Here is a 14,366-nt window from a genome sequence, read left to right on the forward strand (position 1 = left end):
CTGTATCTATTATTGTACGATACTGTGCAATATAAAGCACCTTGAGGCGACTGTTGTGATTTGGTGCTGTATAAATAAAATGGAATTGAACAGGTAAAAATATGGCGACATCAGGAGTTTCAGACGGTGAGAGAATGAATCTCGCTGCAAAAATAACGATGTTTTAAACCCTGCATGTCAACGTCTCCCTGCACACCAAGCAAACATTAAATAAACTGTTTTATAGTCACTGTCTCGACTTGTTTCTGTAATTTGATGTCATCCATTTTTTTTATTTTTGTCATTTTTATAGGAACAACAGAGCAGCTTTTTCATTTCAGTCGTTTTATTTTGACTCATGATTCTTTTCTTGACGTCGTTTTTTGTTGCTGTGATCTTTTGATGTTAAAGTCTAGTGTTGACCACAGAAAGAGACTTACTGTGATTATACTGTAATCTGTGAAAATCCTCTGTGTGCAGCTGATGGTTAAAAGAAAACATTTCAGTTCATTCAGATCATTTTTATGTTGACAATAGAAAACCATCCTGAATGGTCGGTTTGAATAAGTGCAAATTTATATGGTTTCACACAAGAAGTGTCTCATGATGGGTAAAACCAACAAGCTCTCTCAAGACCTTTGCACACTTAAGACTGATGGCATCGGCTACAGAAGAATTTCTAAGTTACTGAAGGTTCCAGTGAGCACTGTTGGGGCCATAAACCTGGCGTTGCCCCTGCAGGGTTTTTATTTATTTACGATAAACCAGCCACGACCAAGCGCTCCCCACACGATTTCAGACAGACGAGTGAAAAGACTTATCAGAAGAACGACCTGGAACCAGCAGGTACAATCGTTCCACAGGAAACAACAACATGACCTGCATCACACACACGCCTCCTAAAAGCCACTGGCAGGGTTTCTGGATGTCAGCCACTTGCTGACATGTATTTAAAAAAATTTAATAATTTCTTAATAATAATATTACATTTTTTTTATTTGTGTATTAATACCATAACATGTACTGCCTACCTGGAGGCTGCTGCGGCCATGAATACTGCTGCCAGTCTTGGAGCACGTAGGTGAAGCGAATGGCGATGTTGACTGGAGGCAGAGGGAACAGGGAACAACCCTGATGACAACAGGAAGACATCAGCTCATGTTTATGGTAACAAGCTGCAGCATTAATCTCTCTGTACAGGCGTGGATTACACCTCGTCATTGTCGGCTGTTTCTGGGAACATACTGAACACATTTAACCCTCATGTGTGGATGATGACAACATCAATCAGGATTTTTATTCTTCTTTAGGAATGAATATAAGATTTTTGAACTTCATTTTTTAAATGTCCACTTAGGTGGACAACATCGGTTTTGACTTATGAAGGGTATGGAGACATCAGTGTGTAGTGTTTCTGTGCAAGTTTACCATCAACACCAACACAAATACAAGAAAACAGCCTTTGAATAGCTGCAGACCACTGTGCATGAAAGGGTTAAACAACGTGATGTCTGGGAATCCATTGTGTTTCCAGGAATAGGAATAAACAAAGTTCAAACAAACTGATCATTAAACCAACATCCACTTCCTAACAGTCTTTATTTTATTCACAAATTAATTTCACAAAAATCCAGAAACCGAATTTACACAGAATTAGACGTCTTCTTCTTCCTCTTCTGTTTTCCCAATGTTCACATAACTAAGCAGTGTGCTGTACTGTTATCAACCTGCTCTTTGACGAACTATTACAAGAATATATTCCTATTATAAGATAAGATGTTTGTGTTATTTTCAAGTTGAATACAGTTTTTGTGTGACTGTCAGAGCACAGCAGGAGGAGGAGGAGGAGGAGGAGAGACTGTACATGAGCAGGAAAAACCAGATGAATAAATGTTTTAGAAAATACATTTACATGCACTTCGTGGATGCTTTTATGATTATTAGTTGCATTTAACAGGATTCACATCGTCCTAAAATCGTCTGGAACAGGATGCTGAGGTGATACTTGTAGAACATGGGTACATGACGCTCTGTGGCTGCACAATTTTAATTTTTCTTTATTAAAAACAAACAAACAACCTTGAAATATGATCCATATAAAGATGTTTGTTCCAGAGCACTTACTATCTTAGATTTGAAGATGTCGAGCAGGCCGGACAGGTGGTTGTACTGCACGGGCGCTCGACGCAGGTGAACGATCTCAAAGTCGGTGCGCACGCCTGGTCCTTTGCACTCTCCGGCATACATCCGCCTCCACTTCTGCTGGATCTGCACAAACATCGGCACCTGACTGAACACAAGATAAACAGCAGAAGGCATTACTAGCAGGATCTCTGGTACACGCCCGACATCCAGCTTCAGTTTCTCTCAACCAGCAACAATCCAGCTAAACTAAACAGTCCGACTGAAACACAGAGCAACAAGCTGCAGAACTGCATTGTACTGGCATGTATGTCAGCACTGTCACTGCACGGACCGCTGAGTGCTACACAGACTGGTTTTAATATGTTGTGTTCATTGGCGTAATCTGGGGCTGCAGCAATTCATCACTTCTAAAAAAAATCCTCCAAACCAATTCTTTGCTGCGATGCTGCGATGCAGCGTGCTCTGTAGCACAGACTTGTTCAACGATGTAAACGTGTGTGAGGGATAGGTCAGTAGGTAGAGTGGCTGCCCCGGGATCAGAAGGTTGGGGGTTTGAATCAAGTGAAAAGCTAAGCTGAGGTACCCCTGAGCAAGGTCCCTACACACTCCCCAGGCGCTGCATTGGGTGAATGGGTTAAATGCAGAGTTATTTCGCTACGGCCTACGGGGACTAACACATATACATTATTCAGCCACATTTGTGAGTATAAACAGCCATGCAAACCAAACTTATTTAGGAGCAGCATGTGAATAAAAGGTCTGACAACATTAAGCCCACACATCCCCAGTGTTAAACAAAAACACTGATAACACAGCAGCAGTGATGATGACGCTGCAGTTTGACGTGGAGCTGAAGTTTACACACTGACAGGAGCAAAGAGGCGTTACTGAGACGGTGAGCTCAGGTAAAGTGAAAGAAAACTTCTTTCAGCAGCGCTGCTCTCGTGATCATCATTAAAACCTTTATTCTGAAAGAGCTCGTCCTCCATCACAGCAGGAAAGCTACAGAAGTCAGGCTACATTCAAATATGTTGATGAACTATTCATTTAGTCTGATACCATGTTTACATGTCACAGCCTGCAACCGTCGCATTTTACCTGCAGCAAACAGGGGTGAGTCTAAAGGGGGGGCATGGGGTGGATGAGACCATGTTAATTTAAAGGCTTTTTAACATTTTTCAGATTGATAGTGAAATAATATAAAAAATAAAAGCCAATCTAAATGTAAAACTCTTCTTCCAGTAGAATAACAATAATAATAATAAATTGTATTTATAAAGCGCCCTTCAAGACACCAAAGGACACTGTACAATAGATAAAAACACATAACAGAACACTGACACAATGAAGAGCAATAAAAACAAAAGTAAGAGATAAAATGAACAAACAGTGGATTCACAGTGAACATGCAGATTTGAACAGATGGGTTTTGAGTTGAGATTTGAACTGGGGGAGAACCAGTGTTTCTTATATGTGGGGGCAGAGAGCTCCACAGCCTGGGAGCAGAGCAGGTGAAAGCTCTGCTTCCCATGGTGGTGAGGCGGAAGGGAAGCACAGAAAGCTGGATAGAAGAAGAAGATCGAAGTGAGCGGGCAGAACAGGTAGTGCTGAACAGGTCAGAAAGGTAAGGAGGAGAGAGGTTATGAATGGCCTTGAAGGTGAGCAGAAGTTTGTATATTATCTGGAACTCCACTGGGAGCCAGTGGAGTTCCTGAAGAACAGGTGATGTGCTGGTAGGAGGGGGTTCTGGTGATAATGCGAGCAGCAGAGTTCTGAACCAGTTGAAGCTTATGGAGGGATTTATGGGGGAGACCATGCAAAAGAGAATTGCAGTAGTCAATACAGGAGGTAACGAGACTGTGGACAAGAATGGACGAAGACTGGGTGGAGAGAGAAGGACGTAATCTGTTAACGCTGCATACCCCACCTCTCAACTTTAAATCCATGTAGACATTGAGGGTTCTCGGGAGGGGCCGTGCTAACACCTGCTGCTCTCTGGCAGCAGCACCATGCTCTCCCATGTTTTAAATGCACCTTAGAACAACACGCAGCAACACTACACATGAGCGAGAGGAGGGAGGTTTGGGGTCTTCACACACCCCCGTTCTCTGCTGGCCATCGGGGCCTCTTCCTGGGCAAAGGGGGCCCTCGGGCCTGCGGCTCGGTTCACTCTGGCACAGCTGGCTGCCGGCAGAGCCGGTGGGCACGCCACTGCAGCCCCCTCTGGCTTCTGCTCCGTGGCTACTGGGGTGACCCCTCGTCTGGGGCTCTCCTCAGCTCTTCCCAGGAGGGTGGCACGGATGCCCCTCCGGTGGTCCTCCTTGGGCTCTCACACTCTGGGGCCTCTGGATGTCTGGGGCCTGGATCTCCTCCATGCCTGCTTCATGCCCTGGAGAATGGGCTATGGCTCTCTACATCCTCTTGCAGACCGTTACATGGGGAAACCTTTTGAATACAAGCGCGCTGATCCACACAGGTGTGCACACGGGTGTTCACTGTTCATAGACATAAACTACACCTTTATTGGTGCTATTTCCAAGCACATTGTGCGCTGTCGGTCCTGCGTGCTGCACAACAACATTCAATATTTAGTATTTACTGCTGTTTACACTTAGCTAGATTAATGCGATGGTGTTGTGTTTAGTATGTTGCTTTGTTTTTTTTGCTTGTTTTCTTTTCTTTTTCTCTCAACAGGTGATCCAGGAGATTTTTTTCTCTTCTTTCTCTTTTTAAGTGCCCTCTCTCACTGTCCCTCTCCCCTTCTGTTTTTCTTTTCCTTCCTCTTTCTTTCTCCCTTTCCTATCCCTCAGTCATGTCTGTCCCGTCTGTAACAACTGAAAATAAAATAAAATAAATAATAACAACAACAAAGGTCGATCAAATGGACCAGTACGGCAATGCCACGATGATCCATTTGGCAAAGTAAATCCATCGGGTCTCCTTGTTGGTCTTCAGACAACAATTCTGACGGCTAAAGAACCAAATGGGACAGGCAAAAAAAAAAATGCTGCATAGATGGAAACAGGCAGAACAGGTGAAATTATTGATGTGAGATTTATAGGAAAGTGAACTGTCTAGGATGACACCAAAGCTCTTAACCTGAGGAGAAGGGAAAACTGTGGCGTTATCGATAGTGAGAGAGAAATGGTTCGCCTTCAAAGGGTGAACCATCACTCCTTCAGTTGCACACTTAAAACTCAAACATGAACACACATCACACCGTCAGGAGGCACTAATGTGCTCACAAAACCTTCCACGCAGTGCGATGACCGTAACTTACCAGCCACTGTTGGCCAGAGAGATGGAGATGGAGCTTAGAAGCAGGTTGCATTTCGACTCACTGATGACGGCCTCACAGTTCGTTCCAGGGCTGATGACCACAAACTCTCGTATGCCAAACCTACCAAGACATACAGCATCACAGCAGACATTTATCCACATAGGATGGAAGAAACATTTGCTTCATTCTGTATGCTGTTAGATCCCTTGGTAACAATAAAGACCATCACTAATCAATGGGATATTATTTTACTATTTCACTCTGAAGAAAAATAAAATATTCAGAAATTGTCTGAATTACCTCTTTGTAGACGCATCTATGATTCTCTGCTTATATTTACGAAGTCTTTCTGGCAACTCAAAGCCAGAAACACTTGCACTTTCTGGACTTGCTCTCTTAAATGAAAGACACACTTAAACTATATGTTCATGTTGCACTTTATGCTATGCACTGTATCTAGCTCACATATCCATTTAACCTGTGGGATTATAATATTATTTTATGCCATGTTAGACCCCTAATTAAAGATTGTGAATTATTATGTAGTTTTAGTTTGCATTATTCTCCTGAATTAGACGAAGCTCGCACTGGAGCGGTTCGCAGCCGAGTGTAACGCAGCGGGAATGAGGATCAGCACCTCCAAATCTGAGGCCATGGTTCTCAGCCGGAAAAGGGTGGAGTGCCCACTCCGGGTCGGGGATGAGTTCCTGCCCCAAGTGGAGGAGTTCAAGTATCTCGGGGTCTTGTTCGCGAGTGATGGGAGAAGGGAGCTGGAGATCGACAGACGGATTGGGGCTGCGGCTGCAGTAATGCGGACGCTGCACCGGTCCGTCGTGGTGAAGAGGGAGCTGAGTGTAAAAGCGAAGCTCTCAATTTACCGGTCGATCTACGTCCCTACCCTCACCTATGGCCACGAGCTGTGGGTAGTGACCGAAAGAACGAGATCGCGGATACAAGCGGCGGAAATGAGCTTCCTCCGAAGGGTGGCTGGCCTCTCCCTTAGAGATAGGGTGAGAAGTTCGGCCATCCGGGAGGGGCTTAGAGTAGAGCAGCTGCTGCTCCACATCGAAAGGAGCCAGCTGAGGTGGTTCGGGCATCTGGCAAGGATGCCCCCTGGGCGCCTCCTGGGCGAGGTGTTCCAGGCATGTCCCACCGGGAGGAGGCCCCGGGGCAGACCCAGGACACGCTGGAGAGATTATATCTCTCGGCTGGCCTGGGAACGCCTTGGTATTCCCCCGGACAAGCTGGAGGAGGTGGCTGGGGAGAGGGAGGTCTGGACCTCTTTGCTTAGGCTGCTACCCCCGCGACCCGACCTCGGATAAGCGGATGAAGATGGATGGATGGATGGATAGACGAAGCTGATAACTATTGCATTTGTTAAACTGATTTGCATTACATTAGACTGCTGATTTATTGTGAATGAATGATATTGTTTTATAATGCATTATACTGCTGAGTTATAAGAAATAGTGTTCGCAGAAAGTCATCGCCTTATTTGTCTGATTAGAAGAGAACAGAACATACTGGAGAGGTTTTCTGCCCCATCTCAGCAGGAGCAGATAAACAGGGAGCCAAGGTCGTAGCTTAGGCGCCGTGTGAGGGAAAGAATGTGAATGTTTAGGCTTTTATGATAAGGTGGGGGCCACTAGAGGCTATAAGAGTTTGATCAATGCTCCACCATTTTGAGATCTGATGCTGTCTGCGTACGGTGTCCATCTCCCACGCGTGTGATCATTAAAATCATCGTTTGACTCAACCCGGCTGGACCAGTGTTGTTATTTTGGTTTTTCCTCTTGTATCCATCCCCAATATTTGAATCCGTAACAAACCTAACATGCACATCTTTGCACTGTGGAGGAAACCTGCGCAGGCACAGTTACAGGATGCATCTCCACACAGATTTGATCCGGGACCTTCTCGCTGTGAGGCGTGCAGATAAATGACTCCACTCCACTTTGAGTGAAGCAGTTTTTTAGCATAAAAAGTAAAGACTAAACTTACCATCTGACCAGGCAGTGGGCTCGTGGAGGGAAATCATTGTTCATACAGAGAAGATCCTGCATTGCCAACGGTATAGCATCTGCCAATAGAAGAACTGTGTCAAAAACATTGTTCATTTTAAACACCATCTGAGGTGCATATGATTATTAAAGTGGGACATCTACCAAAATAACTGTACTGGGTTGACTTTCACAGATGCTCATTTCTGTTGCGGCCACAAGGTGGCAGTAATTTACTGTCCTGTACATCACTGGTGTCTCTAGTGATGTACAGGACAGACCCAGCTGACTTACAGGCCAATCTCCAACCTTCCTTTCATATCAAACATCCTTGAAAGAGTAGTTGTCAAACAGCTAACAGATCATCTGCAGAGGCTTATTTGAAGAGTTTCAGTCAGGTTTCAGAGCTCATCACAGCACAGAAACAGCTTTAGTGAAGGTTACAAATGATCTTCTTATGGCCTCTGACAGTGGACTCATCTCTGTGCTTGTCCTGCTAGACCTCAGTGCAGCGTTCAATTTCAAAGATGGAGCCTTGCTACCCTCCTCAGTGGACGCCCACTGCCATTCACAACCAAATAAGCAAGTATCCAGGTAACATTTCTGCTTTGCCTGCTTTTATTTGTACAAAGAAAAAAGGTGTTTATTCCTTTTTTTAAGCGGATACATCCAAACCTCGTGCTTTTTCCAAGGTTTACTTCATCAGTGTTTCAACAGTGGTGTGGGAGCAGGCTGTGGTACAAGCCAGAGTCAAAGCATGAAAACCAGAGGATGGAGGCCCACAGCTGTGCCCTGGGATGATGTTAATAATAATAATAAATATTTCTGCAAACCTGCAGGATAATAAAAACTAAAGCTACATAATAAAGGGTGTGGAGTCTGGATGTCAGCTTGTCATCGTTCTGATAACAAAATTCTGAAAACGTGACGGTCCTTCCACCACAGCCTGCATGTGCACTGAGCAGGACTGTCCAACACTGTCGACATCATTCACAACAAACAGTCAATGAAAAGCTGATGTTGATAATAGTGCAGACAAAGTGACTCTACCTTCCTCGAGGTTGTCCTTCCCATCATCCTCTTCACACTCTTGTTTCAGAAAGTAGTGGCTTATGTAGAACTTGAAGTCAGCAAAATTAATTTCCTGCGACTTCTCCGCCCAGGTTCCACTGGTGTATTCCCCCTGTGTTCAGATAATGCAGCATCATACGATGAAGGTGAGATACTTCCTTTCTGCATACTTCACACGCATGTAAAGATTTGATGAGTAAAAAATACCTTCTCTGGAGAAACCTTCCGTGCAGTGTTCCCTGTCAGCTTCCAATCATTAAGCACTTCCTCCACTCTGGACACAAAACTTCAGGCAGATGAACAGATTAGCCCAGCATACATGCACAGTGTCTGGTTCATGCTAAATAACCACTGAAACTAATCTTCAGAAATGAATTTCCCTCCAAGCACACTGTGCTTTAAATATTACATCTACAGTAAGCAATGAATATGACTGAATGCAAATGTTAACTGTGATTCGTTAAAGAGGCTGCAGCCATTTGAACTGCCTCTGCACACACGAGCTGCACCAACCAATGGATCAACATATTAGGACATGACAACGCAGTACAAACAACCATTTTAATGAATCAATATCACTTTATTCAAGCTAAAATCGATTTTAATTGGAATATCGATTATGGAAACCCACTCCTAGTTCAAACTTCTGGCTCAAGCCCTAACAAGCAGGTGAGTTCCTTATTGACAAATGTGTCTAATTACAGGTCAGTTCTTGGAAAATGCATTTTATTTAACGCACATTTTGTAATAATACATTTTAGTTGGCTATAGTTTGTTTGGTAATCAATATCCAGAAGATTATTTAAAAATGGCTCACACATATGGCACCAGTCTTCCTATTCATCTACACCGGAAGCACATCTATATCTGTGCAGTGTTATAGTTTTAGTGATGCTGGTGTGCGATATCAGAGTGGTGGTAAATGTATATGCACAGATACACAGCCTCACTCTTTAGCTTGACTATTTGAGGTTAGGTTCGCTGTAATATACAATCATGTTGTTATGTTTAGGCCTGAAGAAATAAATGCAGGTTCGTGTCTCCCGAGGGCGAGCTGTGCGGAACACGTAAAGCTGTGGACTAATCCTAGTTTTCAGAGTAATGACCAGCTGGCTTACCGCTCCCACTCGGACGCAGTGGTGAAGTCGGTGATCTCGAAAACCTCCGACTCGGGCTGCAAAACACAAACGTAAACGTAAAATCAGCTGTCGTATTGTTACAGCGCGCTTAACAACCACACTGACATGTTACAAAACAAACTCACATCGCTATCAGCAGCCATGTTGTTGCCTTTGGCTGCCTGATCGGTTCCGGAAACTAGGATGTTTTTCTACGCATGTGCGAAAAGGTGGTCGCTTCCTCTATAGTTCTTTCACAATAAAAGAAAACAAACAAATTCTAAATTCAGTTAAATTTTATTTGTGTAGCGCCAAATCACAACAACAGTCGTTGTGCAAAACTCATTCAGGCATTTAATGACAGGTTTCAAGATGTGAAGAATATCCAAAAGGAACTGGAGATGTTTGCTACGCCGTTTAATGTGCAACCATCTGTGCCAGACACTTTCCAAGTGGAAATAATTGGGCTGCAAAACAACTACGAGCTCAAAGCTAAGTATAACAGCCTCTCTCTGCTGGACTTTCACAAACTGTACTTTCATGCTGAGGCTTTTCCCATCCTGGCGAGACATGCCCTGAAATTTGCATCTCTGTTTGGGACAACGTACCACTTTGAACAGGTCTTTTCAAAACTGACTCTTGCAAAGAGGCGCTTCCACTCAAGACTAACTGAATCAAACTTGAAAAAGCAGCTTCGAGTGGCATCATCATCATCACTGCCAGCTGACATCAGACACCTCGCCAAAAAGAAACAGTTCCAGCCATCTCATTAGGTGAGTCTGATGAGCAGAAATGCAGCAGTAACACAGCAGCAGCCCAAGCAGAGAAGCCTCCTCCAGCTTGTCCGGGGAACGCCAACCCATTCTCAGACCAGCCAAGAGATGTTAATATAAGCAATTAGCAGGGTGTGTCAAAGAGTGAACAGAACATCGCCGAGTCAGCTGACAGCTCCATAAAATGTGTTTCCTACAGCAGCAAACAGGCTTCAAGAAGTGACAGTAAGGAGAGGTGTCAAGATCTGTGGGCCAGTCGGCCTCTTGTGTAAAGGACACAGTGATGCTGAAGTCATAGAGGCTGTGGTCAGGTCAGTCAGCCCAGGTTTCAGTATTCCTGACATGCCTGAGATAAAAGGACCTCACTCCCCGTTAGTTAAAGGAAATATTGAAAGCTCATCAAAAAACTGCTGACTTAACTCTTTGTGCTTGCATTTGCTCTCAGGAAGGCATCAGTGCAGCACCGTACCAGTGACAGTGAGGAAAGGTTATGGCTCAAGAACTGCTCCAAAATCGAATTACCACCTCATTCCTGAAAAGCAGGCAGTTTATGAAAGATTTTGAGAATATATCAGTGATTCTTGAGATAAGGGACAAAACATGTCCAAAGTTTCTGTCAACACCATCAGATTTTTTAAAAAGTACAAAAAAATCAGGAATTATTGTGGGTAACTTACACTGTGAGGACCCCTTTACCACTTCCTGTTTGATACACATGCCATGAGGTCACTGCTCTGGTGAGTTTTTTTAATTTTTATTTCATTTATTGCATACCTTTCTGATAAAAAAAAACTCTGTGTCACACCCATAGTGCATCAACACCACAGTAGAGGCCATAAGCAACTGATGAACAACAAGATGGCGTCTGTCAGAAAAACGTGCTATGAGAGAAAGTAGGGTATTTTGTCAGCACCATCAGGATTTCTGCCTGACGGTGTTGACCCTTTTTCTAATGATTTTGGCAAATGTCACAAAAGTGTCCTATTCACTAATTATATTAAGTTATTTTTATTACTATTTCAGTCATATTACTTCCTGTGTATTTTACTGATATTTCTGCTTTACAGATGTGTTGAATATTATGGAATTTGCCTGATCTTGAATCTCATAGTTAATGTATACTTTATTAATCCTGTAGGAAAATGCTTAGTCCTCTGCATTTAACCCATTTACTCAGTGAAGCAGTGGGCAGCTACCAATCCATGACCCGGGGAGCAGTGTGTAGAGACGGTAGCTTGCTCAAGGGTATCTCAGGATAGCCGCTGTTCAGTGGATTTGAACCCCCAACGATCATGGGGCAAACACTCTATCTACTGAGCTATCTCTGCCCCGAGAGCTGGTCTTTTAAGTGATGATGTATGAACCCTGCTTTCGGGTCCAAACTACTGTGTTTATTAAGGCTGCTGTGTTTTAACATGTTTTTATTCTTTTTTATCTTGTTCTATTTAATCTGAACAAGCCCCTAAAAACAGTCAGTGATCACTGTCAGCCTAACCATCGGGAACCCTCACGTTAACTTTTATCAAGTGGAAAAAAGTTTCACTGTGTTTATGTTACGCTAACATAGCTGTGTCGCTAGCAATCACGTAGCACATCATTATATACCAGCTAGTCCAACATCAGTAACCCTACAAACGCCAGTGCTGTTTAGTTTTGTCTTCATTTATGTTGGAAGTGATAGCAGAGCTGGTGTTAAGGTGGAAACCGGCGAGCTAACTTCTAACTCTGTTAAATTTCATATATTCTGTTTTCATGGATGCCTGGATGTTACACCTGGTAAAACAGCCACACTGATCATTTTATTAAAGATGAAAGAATTTAGACAGTTTGTAACTCTCAGTGATGCCGCAGAGTTCCTTTGACTTTGGGATCTGCAGCGGAGTTTGGACCTGGAAACGGCTAATGACATCAGACTTAAAGACCGGATAGCATTTCTGTTGCTTAATACATATTTGTGTTGTGAATATTCATCCTTAATATGTGTAAATGCATATGCTTCAGAAAAATTATAGCAATTACAAAATGGTACATTTCAGGCTAGAATAGCAAAGGGGAAGCTGTCAGTAGAGGAACAAAAGAGAAGGAACAGGGAGGATCAAAAAATAAGTAGAGAAAAAATTAACAGCCAGCCTGAGTTTCTCATAAAGGGAAAGATGGAGAAATAGAGTGAAAGAGGGAAAAATAAAGAACATCAGTGATCTGAAAGGAAGAGAAAAAAGGCAGAAGAGAAGGTTTTGGAAACTAGCACAGAGAGTCAAAAGTAGAGAAAGTCCAGCAGGGTCTAAACACACAACCACAGAGTACTTTAGGAATCAAGGAGTAGTAGGCAGCTACTTGCTGGTGAACTATTAAGATGTAGAACTTGACATGTGCAAAAACAGAATTGTTATGATGTGTCTTGTGATATTACAAAGGTTGTTAAGGTTTAATGGTCATTTTGAAAGAAATAATATCTTGCTTTCTACTCGTGTGTCACCACTTGTCAACTCCATAATATGGATTTTTTGTTTATTTTTCTGTTTTGAAGAACCATATATTTTCCTCCCTCATGATCTTCCAATAAAAATACGTAATTTTCTAAATAAATATGTAATTTTCATGCTGCTAAATATGATTGTTTCTTATGGAGATTAAATACAAGCTTCTGAAAATATGTATGACTGTAACTCTAATAATCCATCCATCCATTCATTCGCTTCCACTTATCCTTCTCAGGGTCGCGGGGAGCGCTGGAGCCTATCCCAGCTGTCATAGAGAGAGAGATGTTTCTCACCACATATCCAAACCGACATCATGACCAGCAGCTTTACAGCTGTGGCTCCAGCAAACATCAGCTGATACTAGAAAGTAATATTAAATAAATTCTAACAACAGCTGATCAAGCTTAAACGTGCTGCTGTTTTTTAGCGCGACAACCGCTGGCTTTCTCTTTCTGGCGCAAAGTGGGCGATAAACTAACGAGAGAGACGATCAGCTGATCATTGATCAGTTTCATGATTGAAGTAGCAACAGGAGAGGGAGGGTGAGAGAATGAGAGAAGAAGAGACAGCTGACAGTGTAAAGACACAGAATAACTCCAGCTTTGTGTCTTTTTCCATTGTAGCTGAAGTCCGGGACAAACTGTGCTCCTTTTCACCTCAATACGAAGCGCGTAATATTTTCTCTGAATGCGGGACAATTCCATTTTTTAGGGGATGGTTGGCAACTCTACTAACTAACCTTATGAATAAAATGAAGTTCACTATCAGTAACATCATAGCACCACCCAGCTGTAGAAACTCCATCATGCTGGCTAGTACGCAGTACGAGTTATTGTAACTGACTGTAAAAAGTCAGCACAACGAAAATAAACTCCACCTAAACTTGGTTCATATCTGACCCAGATAGACTGCAGGTCATAACTTCTTACCTGAAGTTCAGTTCACCTGACACTCGGACCGGCGGCCGCCTCGGGCCTCTGCTCCTCCTGCCTCACCTTTCCCTCATCCACCTGCTGGCCTCTGTGGAAGCTCCGCCATAGCCACCACCAAACAACTGTGAAAACGTAAAGTGGGCAGCATCTGACTGCATTTCAATGGAAGACTGCAAAGCTGAGTGCAGACTTGTTTTTATTTTCTGCTATTTTCCATTGTTTCAAACTTGTCCAGGCCTTAGACCTCAGGTGTGTTCTCCCAAGTAGTACTTAATGCATAAAAATACTATTTTCATGAAAACACTGAATAAAATGTTGCTTTGTTGAAAAAGAATATGTACATTTGAAAAATAACATAAAATCAAGTTATACAAAGTGTCTTTGAATGGCAGAGATGTGTGCACATACCACAGAGCCATGGCTCACTGTCTGAGTGTCTAAATGAGTTTCACAGGCCTGAACGCTCGCTTGAAGTCGTTAATAATTCTTAACTTGTTGGATCTGCTGCTCACCACAAAGAAGCACAAGCATGAAATTTGGACTTTTAACCGTGTTTTTATAAGTTTTACAGCTTTTCCTAGTGATAAA

General features: G+C 43.0%; 1 protein-coding gene across 8 annotated transcripts in view; it reads right to left on the bottom strand.

Annotated features, from left to right (window-relative positions):
• Positions 1-14,366, bottom strand: part of rab3gap1 (RAB3 GTPase activating protein subunit 1) — a 61,850-nt gene that overhangs the window by 30,936 nt on the left and 16,548 nt on the right. For 6 of the 8 annotated variants that reach the window (XM_076887154.1, XM_076887150.1, XM_076887153.1 and 3 more), the window contains 7 exons: positions 9,594-9,649; positions 8,683-8,761; positions 8,455-8,587; positions 7,406-7,484; positions 5,405-5,524; positions 2,104-2,269; positions 1,011-1,110 (listed from right to left, as the gene is read on the bottom strand). In XM_076887154.1, coding sequence (XP_076743269.1) covers positions 1,011-1,110; positions 2,104-2,269; positions 5,405-5,524; positions 7,406-7,484; positions 8,455-8,587; positions 8,683-8,761; positions 9,594-9,649 — 733 coding nt within the window. Of the gene's footprint in view, positions 1-1,010; positions 1,111-2,103; positions 2,270-5,404; positions 5,525-7,405; positions 7,485-8,454; positions 8,588-8,682; positions 8,762-9,593; positions 9,650-9,739; positions 9,846-14,366 lie in introns of those variants that run through there. The other 2 variants (XM_076887155.1, XM_076887157.1) reach the window with 2 other exon arrangements.

Source organism: Maylandia zebra, linkage group LG8 (assembly GCF_041146795.1).
Source record: "Maylandia zebra isolate NMK-2024a linkage group LG8, Mzebra_GT3a, whole genome shotgun sequence".
In the NCBI taxonomy this organism is placed as follows: domain Eukaryota; kingdom Metazoa; phylum Chordata; class Actinopteri; order Cichliformes; family Cichlidae; genus Maylandia; species Maylandia zebra.